This window comes from Lynx canadensis, chromosome D1 (assembly GCF_007474595.2).
Source record: "Lynx canadensis isolate LIC74 chromosome D1, mLynCan4.pri.v2, whole genome shotgun sequence".
NCBI classification, from domain to species: Eukaryota; Metazoa; Chordata; class Mammalia; order Carnivora; family Felidae; genus Lynx; species Lynx canadensis.
The window spans coordinates 100,492,703-100,506,058 of record NC_044312.2 but is presented as its reverse complement, the minus strand read 5'-3'; the positions used below and the strand labels follow the sequence as shown (position 1 = coordinate 100,506,058).

Here is a 13,356-nt window from a genome sequence, read left to right as displayed (position 1 = left end):
CTTTTGCATCACTGGGCAGTAGATTTCTAAGTTCTTACATGAAAACAACTAAATATTAGTTTCATTACTGCTAAAACTGAACATTTGGCAGACCTTGATTTTCCACTAGAGTATGCCTCTGACAATTTTCAGGATGGTTCCACATAGATGCAATGGCACCTGAGAAAACCATGAACATTTAGGATCTCCTGAAAACTCTGCGTGTTTAGTCCACATCCTTTGAATTCAGTCTTTCTTCTTGAACTTTTCAATGAAGCTTGCTACACTTTCTGTCAGTGTTTCTGATGGCAACACAAACCGATGTAAAACAGAAGCAAATCTGAGACAAGCTGATAGGCTGCAGCTGAAGACCTCCCCGACTTCCTGGTTCTTTCCCGGCTCACCCCCTCCCACTCAGAACCCGTGCTGTGGGCAGCATCATGTCCAGGAGGCCAAACTTCAATTACTCTTGCCCCCTTGCTTTACACATTTTATATGCTTCTGGTTTTGTTTTCCCTGGGCTCAGTGAAATCCTTCTAGTTAAAAGCTACTAGTCCTTCCGCATCTGTAGGAAGGACTTCCTTTAAAGTAAAAGTTTGTTGAGCATCTGTGGAAGATTCTATTAAGTAATGAGTATCTGCCTATTCATTAAAGGAAGCTCCAGGGGCAGGAAGAACAGATGCTCCCTCTTAACCAGCTACAAGGTAGAATATTCCTACTCACCCTTTCTTCTCTTAGTGATAGTAAGAAAATGCCTATGCCTACCCTGGTTTTAAACAAAAACCTGGGGCACCTGGGTGGCTCAGTCAGTTAAGCGTCCAACTTTGCCTTAGGTCATGATCTCATGGTTCGTGGGTTTGAGCCCCGCATAGGGCTCTGTGCTGACAGCTCAGATCCTGGAGCCTGCTTCGGATTCTGTGTCTCCCTCTCTCTCTGCCCCTCACCCCCCACTTATTCTCTCTCTCTCTCTCTCTCTCTCTCTCTCAAAAATAAACATTTATAAAAAATTTTAAACAAAAAACTGACACTAAGCCTACCCACCAGCAATCTATTACTCTCCTGGAAACATAGGCCTCCTTAAAGTAGCTAAATCTTCCAACTTGCTGGAAACCTGATGTTCAGTATGATAAGAATTAAGGGAGAACGTTTAAGTGTCAGAGGAAGAGACACCCAGATATACGAGATATAAGAAATACTGGGGAGTAGATTCCTGGGTTGATCTGGAAGCTGCCCCCTCCTTTTCTCTCTCCCAGTTTTAGTTCAAGAAGGCAAAGTTGCTTCTGTAAGTGACAAGTCAAATGGGGACCTTTTCAGAGTAAAACGTGATGGCCAAGAACACAGACAGGGGTGATAAGAGCAAATCCCTGGGTCGCATGCAGTTTTTGCCAAGCACGTTCCTAAGTGCTTTACGTATATCAGCTCGTTTAATCCTCACATTATCCCCTTGAAGTAGACTGCTGTTTTCATCCCCCTTTTGCAGAGGAAGAAAGTGAAACACATACGAGCAACCCACAGAAGCATGCTCAGCTAGGAAGTGGCCGAGCTGGGACTTGCACCCAGGCAGTCTTGCTATACAGATGCTGTGGGCTTCACCGCACTACACTGTCACGGAGGCTTATCTGGGTGTGAATCCTTCCTCTGCCTTCCTCTGTGAACAACTTCTCAAAGCCTCAATCTTCTTATTTATAAAATGAAAATGGGAGCGCCTGGGTAGCTCAGTCAGTTAAGTGTCCAACTTTGGCTCAGGTGATGATCTCACAGTTTGCGGGTTCGAAGCCCGCGTCAGGCTCTGTGCTGACAGCTCAGAGCCTGGAGTTTGCTTTGGATTCACTGTCTCCCTCTCTCTCTGCCCCTCCTCCACTCAGGCGCTCGCTCGCTCTCTCTCTCTCTCTTAAAAATAAACATTTTAGGGGCGCCTGGATGGCTCAGTCGGTTGAGCGGCCGACTTCGGCTCAGGTTGTGATCTCGCGGTCTGTGAGTTCGAGCCCCGCGTCGGGCTCTGTGCTGACAGCTCCGAGCCTGGAGCCTGTTTCAGATTCTGTGTCTCCCTCTCTCTGACCCTCCCCTGTTCATGCTCTGTCTCTCCCTGTCTCAAAAATAAATAAAACGTTAAAAAAATAAATAAATAAACATTTTAAAAATTTAATAAATAGATAAAAATAAAATGAAAACAAAAGAACTGCTATACCTTGAGGTTGCAGAGAGCAGTAAATGATAACAGGGCACGCCGGGTGTTTGTACAGAGCCTGGATGCAATATACATTCAAAAATGGCATCTCTAAAATCACCATCATTAACACCATGGACAACAAACTCATTACGTGGCTTAAATACCCAAGGACCTAGGTGGATACGTTCAAAACTAAATTAGTTGTATTGAATATAGCTAATTATATTCAAAATTATAATATTATAAATATTTAAACAATGAGCTAATACTGATCCCCATACAGAACACAATAGAGAAAATGCAAATTGGTATGAATAGCACAGAATTCAGCCCAAAAATAAAAATGTTAAGCTGATTCATCTCTGCAATTTGTGGGAATACAAAATAAATTCTTTGTTAAAAAGCTAGCTAGAAAAAAAAAGTCTCCTGTTTGAGTTATCCATGAGAAACAAAATTATTGTGTGGAAAGTAATGAGAATTTTAGTAAAATTATCCCACCACAGTTTTGAGTTGCATTTTTCTTTAGTTTTCAAAAACAGATTACAGAAAACTTACATTGACTGGATCTGAGGACAACAACAGGTCTCCAGGTGTTGTGTTGTGCTTTGTTTTTACCTCCTAACATCACAGAAAGGTGGATCTGGAAGAGTTCTTAAAGAATCATCCAGATCAGCTCCAATGTATCATCCCAAATTTCACTGTTTCATGTGATTAAACTGCTGGATGAGATTAGAATGTTTTATACACTGAGGCAAAGCACAGACAAAGCAAGTGCTATCAATTACCGAAACTCATCTGAGCTGAAGGTTTCTTTTGTTGTTGTTGTTTATTTATTTTTGAGACGCGGGGGGTGGGGCAGGGGGAAAGGCAGAGGATCCGAAGCGGGCTCTGAGCTGACAGCATAGAGCCAGATGCGGGGCTTGAACTCACAAGCTGTGACATCATGACCTGGGCCAAAGTCAGACACTCAACCAACTGAGCCACCCAGGCACCCCTGAAGGTTTCTTAGAATAGTACGAAGTGAAAACACAAATGATGGTCATTCATTTACAAGAAGCTGGGAGTTGTTTTGTCATCCATTTCCCTTTTGTCTGCTTAAGAACCTGATGGGACTTAAAATCATCATTTCCAGTTCTCTATTTTAAAGACGGTGGAGGGGCGCCTGGGTGGCGCAGTCGGTTAAGCGTCCGACTTCAGCCAGGTCACGATCTCGCGGTCTGTGAGTTCGAGCCCCGCGTCGGGCTCTGGGCTGATGGCTCAGAGCCTGGAGCCTGTTTCTGATTCTGTGTCTCCCTCTCTCTCTGCCCCTCCCCCGTTCATGCTCTGTCTCTCTCTGTCCCAAAAATAAATAAACATTGAAAAAAAAAAAAAAATTAAAGACGGTGGAGTTCAGACTCAGAGAGATCTTAGATATAGATGCACTGAGCCAAGGTCACATGGGTGACCCGTGACAGAGGTGTGGCTGGAACCCAGGTCACACCTCACCCCAGCCTATGCCCTTTCCAATGCAACCACCACTTTCCATTGTCTGCCTTCTTTAGACAGAGTAACCGGTTCATTAGCTCTGCTTTCTGCTAAGGATATTCACCAGCACAGTCTCCGAGAAAAGCTTTTTCCTTCCACTGGACAGGGTTTTTATAAGGGAATTGGGAGTGACAGCACAGGGACAGTCAGTGCCATGTGCTTTCTGCCTCTCTAGGGGAGACTAATTCTCCCTCATGGGGATCACTCACTGGAGTTTGTGCCTCGTTCACAGGTCAGAACAACGTTGACACCATCATTTAATTAGTCCCCTGACTACAATTTCGGTCTCACAAGGAAGTGGCTTCTATTGTGCCTCTTACAAGTGCCCAGTATCTTTCAAGCGTCTGAACAGAGAGACTATAAATTGTCAGGAGGAAAGGGGAGTTAGGATATTTCAGGAACTGACACTGGAGGGTCAGCGTCTTTAGAGAAATTGCTGGCTGAACAACACCAACAAGAATCAACGGCATTTACTGAGCATCTTCTGTGCTCAGAAGGGGGGCCTTTCATCTCCTCCCTTAAAGCTGAGAGAAGAGTATCACTGTCCTTCATCCATTCCTCTCCTGCGTGGTGTGCCAAAAGACCAAAATGACGTGAACCAGAATTGTACCTCTGCCATTTCAATCATTCAATAAGGATTTTTTTCCAGGCCCTCTTAATAAAAGATAGTACTTTGCTAAATGTCAGGAGTACCCTGGTGAGTGAGACAGACACAGTCCTTGGCAGCATGGAACTTCTATTTACATGGAGCAGAAGCCTCCTCCCAAACAAAGCAGGGGCGTAAACAAATAGAATCACCAAATCAAAATCAAATAAATGGAACTGTTGGGTTCATTTTATATATTTTTAACGCTGATAAATACTGACAGAGATGCACGTGTAGAATACGTAACTGACGTGTGGGGCAAGTTTTCCTCCATAACATTTTGTAAACGTTTACCTTCCCAGCACCCTTGCCTGCTTGGCATGTGCTCAGCAATTGCCCAGGGCTGAATGAATCCTATTCTAAGCCTTCCCCCAACCAGTTTCCTGAAAGTTTCTATCAAGAGTCACAAACCAGAGAGAATTTAGTCCACTGTAAATCCATGTCACCACCTTCGAAAGGCTTATCAACATCACCCAGGGAGCCTACTCTATTTCTGTAATCGACACATTTTTCCAGTTCTCCTCAAGGACCATTTAAAACCTTCACCTTTGGGGCCCCCCGGGTGGCTCAGTGGGTTAAGTATCTGACCCTTGATCTCAGCTCAGGTCATGATCTCGTGATTCATGAGTTTGAGCCCTGCAACAAGCTCATTGCTGACAGTGTGGAGGCTGCTTGGGATTATCTCTCCCTCTCTCCCCCTGTTCGTGGCGGGGGGGGGGGGGGGGGGCCACACATGCACACACACTCTCTCCCTCTCTCAAAATAAATAAATAAACTTTAAATAAATAAAACAAGGGGCACCTGGGTGGCTCAGTCGGTTAAGTGTCCAACTTCAGCTCAGGTCATGATCTCAGGGTTCGTGGGTTCAAGCCCCGCGTTGGGCTCTGTGCTGACAGCTCAGAGCCTGGGGCCTGCTTCAGATTCTGTGTCTCTCTCTCTCTCTCTTCCCCTCCCCTGCTCAACCTCTGTCTCTCTCTCTCAAAAATAAACATTAAAAACATTTTTAATAAAACCTCACTTTCTTCAAAACTCCCTTCCCCAGCTTCCAATCTCTACTCTTGTTTTAAGTCAAGAACTCCTTGGGTCTTGTCTCTTAGAGCTACACTGCAGTCCATGAACTTCTTTCCTTCCTTTCCTCTGCTCTCTTTCACAGCAGCGGGAGCTGCATCATTCTGGACGGCCCCTCCCACTTTCCCTCACCAGTGTTTCACCCAGTAAATCTCTTGCACATCGACTCTGTCTTAGCTTCTGCTTCTCAGAGAACTAGGACTGATGTGGAACATATAAAGACCTCTTACAAATCAATAAGATAAAAGCAAGCACATGAGACTGGAACAGCACTTCTGCAAAGAAGCCATCCAGTGGTCAGTAAACATCTTAGGGAGTAGCGTTCCCCTCTTTTATCACCTGACAAATAGGACACAGAAGCACAATAAAATACCACTGCAATCCTTCCCCTACGTGCCTAAAATTAAAAGGACAGTCAATACTGAGTGTTTGTTGTCAATATGGAGGAACAGTATCTCTCGTATGCTGCTGGTGAACATGTATAATAGTTTTCCAAAGTATACATTGGATAAACATACATATACACATAACCTATGACCCAGAAGCCCTATTCCTAGGTATAAACCCAAGAGAAAGTTATGTAGCCGTACGCCGGAAGATACATCACCAAGAATGTCAAGAGACCTATTGATAACAGCATAAAAGTGTTAACAACTCAAATGTCCATAATTAACAGAATGTATAAAAAAAGGTTGCTATATTTATACAATGGACTAACAGAATGAAAGTAGGTGAATGGCAGATATAAGAACATGAGTCTCACAAACACAATGGTGAGCCAAAGAATTTAGACACAAAAGATTATATTCAGTATGATTGCATTGATTTAAAATGTCAAATAGGCCAATCTAGAGACGGGTACATAGGTGGTAAATGTAAAAAGTATAAAGAAAAGCAAAGAAGGGGCGCCTGGGTGGCTCAGTCGGTTAAGCGTCCGACTTCGGCTCAGGTCATGATCTCATGGTCCGTGAGTTCGGGCCCCACGTCAGGCTCTGTGCTGACAGCTCAGAGCCTGGAGCCTGCTTCGGATTCCGTGTCTCCCTCTCTCTCTGACCGTCCCCCATTCATGCTCTGTCTCTGTCTCAAAAATAAATAAACATTTAAAAATTTTTAAAAAAAAAGAAGTTTTATCATAAAAGTCACATTAGTGTTGACCTTCAAGGGAGAGAAAGAGGTAGGATTGGAAAGAGACATGAGGGATCCTGGAGAGTTAAAAATCTACTTCTGAACTGCTTCACGGTTACATAGGTATTCCACTTTATAATGTAAAGATTTTCTTTGTCTTGGTTTTTTGTTTGATTATGATGTGTCTCAGGTGGATTTCATTTTGTTTTAATATTTTTCAGAGAGAGAGAGAGAGAGAGAGAGAGAGAGAGAATACGCGGGGGAGGGGCAGAGAGAGAGAGGGAGACACAGAATCCGAAGTAGGCTCTAGGCTCTGAGCTGTCAGCATAGAGCCCGACGCGGGACTCAAACTCATGAACACAAGCTCAACTTCTTATGAGAATATGAGAGAATATGAGATCCTACTTCTAAGCTGTGTTAGTCGGCTTAGCCGACTAAGCCACCCAGGCATCCCTCAGGTGGTTTTCTTTAAGGTCGTCCAGTTTCAGACTTGCTGAGCTTCCTGAACCTATCAGTTTATATATGTCACCAAATTTTTTTAAATGTATTTCTAAACCATATTGTCTCTCCTCTTTTTCTGAGACTCTAATAATATGGATGTTAGACATTTTGGTATTGTCTCACAAGCCCTGAGACTCTATCCAATATTTTTTATCTTTTTTTTTCTCTCTGTGGTTCAGACTAGATAATTTCTGTCAATTTCCTTCAAGTTCACCTTTCTTTTATATTTCTTCTGTGCCACTGAGCCCAGCCAGAGATTTGTTTTATTCTGGCCACTGAATCTTTTGGTTCTCCATTTTCAATTTCATTCTTTTTTATAATATCCATTTCTTTGCTGACACTTTCTATCTTTCCATCTGTTTCCAGTATGCCTGCCCTTACTTATAGGTCATGATTATAATGGTTAAAGTCTTTGAAAATTCCAACATCTGTATCATTGCCTCTGCTGGTCGTATTTTTCCCTTGGCAGGTTGAGATTTCTGCTTCTCCATATACTGGGCAAATTCAGCTTGTATCCTGGATATTTTGAATATCATGTAATGATACTCTATCTTTTTTAAATTGAGAATGTTGGATTTTTTAATTTTAGCAGGCAGTTAACCTTGCTAGTTTCAGGTCCCAATTTCTAACCCATCTTCTGTGGGCTGTGGTTCCAATGTCAGTTCAGTTACCAAATCCGTTGCAGTGTTCTTCAGCTCTGTCCCACATATACGCCACCCAGTGGCCAGTCTGGGACTCGAGTAGTGGTCTGTCCTGTAATGCTGGTCTCAAAGACCTTGGTATGCTGCTTGAGTTCAGATCCACGAGTTTGCAGCTTCAAGGCGGAGAGCCCTGGAATTCATACACAACTTAATGAGAGGACTATCTTGGGCCCTTCCTCTCCTTGATCTCCCTGGTGCCTTTGGCCCTGGAAATTTGGCTTTAGTTTTTTTTTTTTTTTTTTTCCTCTGTGCTACATACTTCCCACAACGGAGTCTGTGTCAATGGCCAAGATTCAGGAGGACAGAGAGAATAAAAAGGCTTTGTTCCGGGCACCTGAGATCACAGCTTCAATGGCCAAATAAAAAGTTTCACTCCCTGAGAGTTTAAGGCACCTGTCACACCACCATTATTACCCTTGTTACTGCTTCTCTGCCATTGGATTGTCTGGGGTCTAGAAGAGTAAAAAACAGAAGACAAAAAAAAAACAAAAAAGAAGAAGACGGAAAAAGAAAAGGAAAGTATCCACCCCTTCACTCTCTAGCCCACTTGTCTGACCAACAAGAGAAGAGGTTCTCTTGGAGCTCTTCCCACATGTACCCAATGTAGGTGGCAATAAGTTATCAATAAAATGCAGCCCTCAAACAGAATATGGGGGTCACCTGACCAGAGGACCCAAAAGGTTCAAGTTCTAAGACATACAAATGGAAAGCAAAGCCATCCCACAGTAACGAGTGACCAGGAGAAAGCACTTTACCGTGTGTATTAGAGAGAATCAAAGCCTCCCGGATGATATACTGGATAGTGACTTCAGATTTTAAATAAATCTGGGTAAGTTCATATCAGAGATTGACAATAAGGACGTTGATAACAAGAAACTCACAAGCAGGAAACACAAAATAAAACATGCAGAGGAAGATCAGTAGATAGTAAAGCACTGTGCATTTTGGCAAGATCATACTTGAAAGCAGAATGATACGGATTTAAATTCCAGCTCACTCTTGGCTAAGTAAATCAGCCCCTGTGAATACATTTTCTTCATTTTTAAAAATAAAACCATGTCAACTTCTTATGAGAATATGAGATCCTACTTCTAAGCTGATGCACCAAACCAATGCTCAATTATTTGTGCGTGCGCATGTGTGTGTGTGTGTGGTCACATGTACACAACATTTAGATATTTATTGCATAATTTCACAACATACTATAGTTACGTTCATTTTAGTATAAACCTATTCTGTGCACTTCCAGGATTTGAATTCAGTAATTCCTAATTGTATTTGCTGCATTCTCATAGTCCCAAGCTATAGATTATTTCTGGTATTGTTCCAAAACCAACTCATCCCTTCATGGACCCCAATGATGCCCAGAAGGCCCCTGCTTTGGCTCTTCCCTCAGAGCCAAAGAAGCAAACAGGGACTCTCAGAGAAAGGACATTCAACTGCTGCTATCCAAGATGCCGCTTCAAAACTACTTATGGCATAAAAGATTTGGACCACTGTCTAAGAATCCACACGGCAGATAGAGAATATAGATTAGACTGTGAGGACAATGTCCATCTCAGGGGCAACTGAAGACTGCTCAGCCCCTCCCAGTGTCCCCCAGAGTCAGTCTGTGCCTTGTGGTCTTCTGTCCAGGACCCACCCAGTGGAGCAGCCTCTGTCTGGAACATGCCAGATAAAGCTGGTCTTGACCTTTTTTCTGCTGTGGACTCCTGGCAATTTTGTAAGTGTATCAAAATGGGAGGGGGAACATGGGTGGCTCAGTTGGTTAAGCGTCCAACTCTTGATTTCAGGTCAGGTCATGATCTCATGGTTCATGGGTTTGAGCACAGAGCCTGCTTGGGATTTTCTGTCTCCCTCTCTCTCTGCCCTTCCCCCACTCAAGTTCTAACTCTCTCTCTCTCTCTCTCTCAAAATAAATATTTTTAAAAACGGCAGAATGTTTTTAAATGGAATAAAATCACATTAAACTCCATTTCAGTAAAATTTCAAAAAAAAATTGTAGATAGAATCAGGCATAGGTGAACCATCAGTAACTACTCTGATCAATGTTCTGATGTGCAGAGTTGGAGGACCAGGGGTCATACTTTTCACTCTAACAAGGGGTCCTACTCATCACAGACTCTTACTAGCCCAGGCTGATGAAGGCTCCATCTCAGACAAAGGTGAGGGAGAGTTGGTGTTTCCATGTTCTGCAATGCAGTGTAAACTGTTTAAAAGAAATTGAAGTTGTGTATAATAATTTGTCTGGCCAGTATCACAGGACATGGATAGACTAGACATAATTTCAAACATTCAAATCAGTTTTATTCTGGAAATTTTTAATAGTCTCTCAGCTCTCATCATGAAAATATGAACTTTTACTGAGAATGACTCGTTATTTCTTTCCTTACGGTACCTGTATCTTCTATCCACAATTGCTCATTTTTTCCACAGGTTTTTCATGGCATTTTTCACCTCTGCGTTTCTCAGTGTATAAATCAGGGGGTTGAACATGGGTGTCAAAATACAATAAAACACAGCCACTATTTTGTCCATGGACAAAGTAGACGATGGCCGCATGTAAATAAATATACAAGGCACAAAGAACAGGGCAACAACAGTGAAGTGGGCCCCACAGGTGGAGAGGGCTTTGCGCCTCCCCTCGGCACCGTGGCACCTCAAGGAACGCAGGATGACAACGTAGGAGGCAGCCAGCATGAGGAAGTTCAACAGGCAGATCACACCACTGTTGGCCACCACCAGGACGCCAATGACATATGTGTCGGTGCAGGCGAGCTCCAGCAAGGGGTACAAGTCGCAGACAAAGTGATTGATCACGTTAGGCCCACAGAAGGGCAGCTGAAGGACCAGGAGGAGCTGAACCAGTGAATGCAGGAAGCCCCCCAGCCAAGCCACCCCCACCAGCAGGGCACAGAGATGCTTGGTCATGGTGGTCGTGTAGTGCAGAGGCTTGCAGATGGCCACGTAGCGGTCATAGGCCATGACCGTGAGCAGAATGATTTCAGTTCCTCCCAGTAAATGGGCAACAAAGAATTGAATCAGACAGCCCTCAAAAGAGATGGTTCTCCCCTCATACAAGGAGTCTGCAATGAGTTTGGGGGTCATACATGAGGAATAGCAAGTATCAATAAAGGACAAACATGAGAGGAAAAAGTACATAGGGGAGCCCAAGGTGGGACTGAAGATAATGGTGATCATGATAAGTAGGTTGCCCCCAACAGAGACAAGGTAGACAATCAAAAAGAACACAAACAAAACTCTCTGCACTTCAGAGTTTTGCGAGAGTCCCAGCATGAAAAATTCCGTGATGTTTCGTGGACTATCCATGAATCCATGAGCAAGGACTTGGGTGAAAAGAGATTTCCCAAGAAAAATGTATTACTACCTCTTTCAAGAAATGTTTTCAAGTTGGGGGAAATCAGTGTTTGTGGAATAGCATTATCCCAAATCCTGAATCCCAAAGAACGAACCTGTTAATAATGAAAATCATTTTCTGCATTTCTAATTAATAATTTTGACAGAGTACAAAGTTAAATAGCAGATAAAATAAACAACTCCTGAAATATTACCTCTCTTGCATTTTAACCGATAAGTATGAATTCTGTTTTCTGACTGAAAATATCTTCATGGAAGTTTTTTTGTGATAAAAGGATAATATAAATTTTAGTTCACTGAAAATAACCACTTCTGGGAAAATAATTCCTCTAATTTTTTTTTTTTTTTTTACAGTTGCTTTTTTGGAGCTACACTTCCAACTCCCATTTATACTCCTCAATGCACATGGGCACTGACTTCCTCATCTCAAGCCCAACTCAGCTCTTGCTCCCCCTTCCGCATTTCCTCCGCCACCCGCTACAAACACGGGAGTGAGTCATCCTTGACTTCTCCCTTCACTAGTCCACCTCATAATTGCAAAATCAGTCACCACACCTTATCAAGTCTTGTTCTTTACTGGGGGGAATAAGTTTAGGAATTTCCTGAGCTTGCACCCATGGGTTAACAAGGTTTAGGATGAAAGCATCCAAGATTAGGTAAACAGGGCGAAAGCACCCCCAGTTTAGAACAAAGGCATAGGATTAGGAAGCCACGAGATGAAAGCATCCAAGATTAGGAAAACTGGGCGGAAGCACCGCCAACATAGCACAGAAGCAGAAAGCTGCTGTCACAGGAGGGAAGGACCAATATAGGTAAACAGGTAAACAGGGCTATAGACCACAGCAGGGAGAAGCTGCCCAGAGGGGAGCTAATTAGCAAAAGAAAGGTGCCTTGTTGACCCTGAGGTAGCATGCTCTATCTGTCTTATCCCTGAGGCAAGATAAGATAACCATAGGCAGTGCTTAGTGCCTGCTTTAAACAGCCATCTGCCCAGAGCCAGGATTTTGTTTTGTATTGACCCACATCCCTAACACCAGGTATCTTCGAAACCTCCTTTCTCTAACACACGAGTTAATGTTCACGGATTCATTGTCTTTTTCTGCACATCCATCACGTGTGTAAGCCTTCTGACACTAATAAAAACAGAGCAAGGACCCTTACTCGGGGTTCTTGTCCACTCCGCGACATTAGCCTCTCTCTCAATTCTACATCTGCTCTCTTGCTGGACAAGAGAGAACTCCAGACTCAGAGTCTGCAACACCTTGACATTCATCTATTCATTCATTCATTCATTCATTCATTCATTCATTTATTTATTCCAGAAACATTTTGAGGACCTATCATGCCCCAACCATAGTTCTCAACACTAGACTGAGATCAATTAGCAAAATAATCTGATGGTTGCTCCAACAAGGTCATCCCTCTCTCCTGCCTCATATCTCATGCAGACACCTGCTCAATCATCCACACTGCATCTAGTATTGCACATAAAATTCAATCATTCAATCATATCCTCCAATGACTCCTTTTTACCTTCAAGATAAAAATCTAAGCATTTTAGTCTCATTACAAGTCCCTGGATCTTACTGCCCTACCATGTTATCCATCCCTGTCCACTACCATGTGCTTTAACCTATGAAACTACTCTCAATCCCCTGATCAAGTCATGCTCACTAACACCTCATTGTCATCCACATGCTATTCCTCCAATCTTTCCCAATTTTCCTGGCTTACTCCCATACATCCTCCGAAAATAGGCTCAGCTATTATCTCCACAAGGAAGATGGCCTCTTCCCCCAACCCAGGCTAGATTATAAGGACTTTCACTGTATTCCTACAGCACCCAGATTGCATCTCTACCCTAGCTCTTTGCACACACTATGTTGTATTGGTCTCCCTCCACCTTCCCACCCTACACTTAGAGTATCTTGAAAGAAGATTCTTTGTGTTTATTGTCATTATTGCCAGACCTAGAACAGTAGTCAATGACTATGTGTTGAATGAATAAAAAAATAAAACCAAATAATATAGGAAACTTACAATACCTGGATCTAAGGAGGCGATAGCTTCTTATCAGAATTACTTACATTCTAACATGGTAAATTGACAGAACCAATAGTATTCTTATAACATATCATCTGGTCCATCCTTCTGCATCATCTGGTCCTCCTTCTGCTGCTCTGAATGATGCGTATGTTGAATGCCTAGATAGGATTAAAGAAAGTTCCTGCAGGGGAAAAAAAAAATGTTTCATAATCTCTTCT

General features: G+C 42.9%; 1 protein-coding gene across 1 annotated transcript; it reads right to left on the bottom strand.

Annotated features, from left to right (window-relative positions):
• Positions 1-10,135: 10,135 nt before the first annotated feature.
• Positions 10,136-11,044, bottom strand: LOC115525483 (olfactory receptor 140). The gene has a single exon (XM_030332689.1). The coding sequence runs from the start codon at positions 11,042-11,044 to the stop codon at positions 10,136-10,138; it is 909 nt and encodes a 302-aa protein (XP_030188549.1).
• Positions 11,045-13,356: the final 2,312 nt, after the last annotated feature.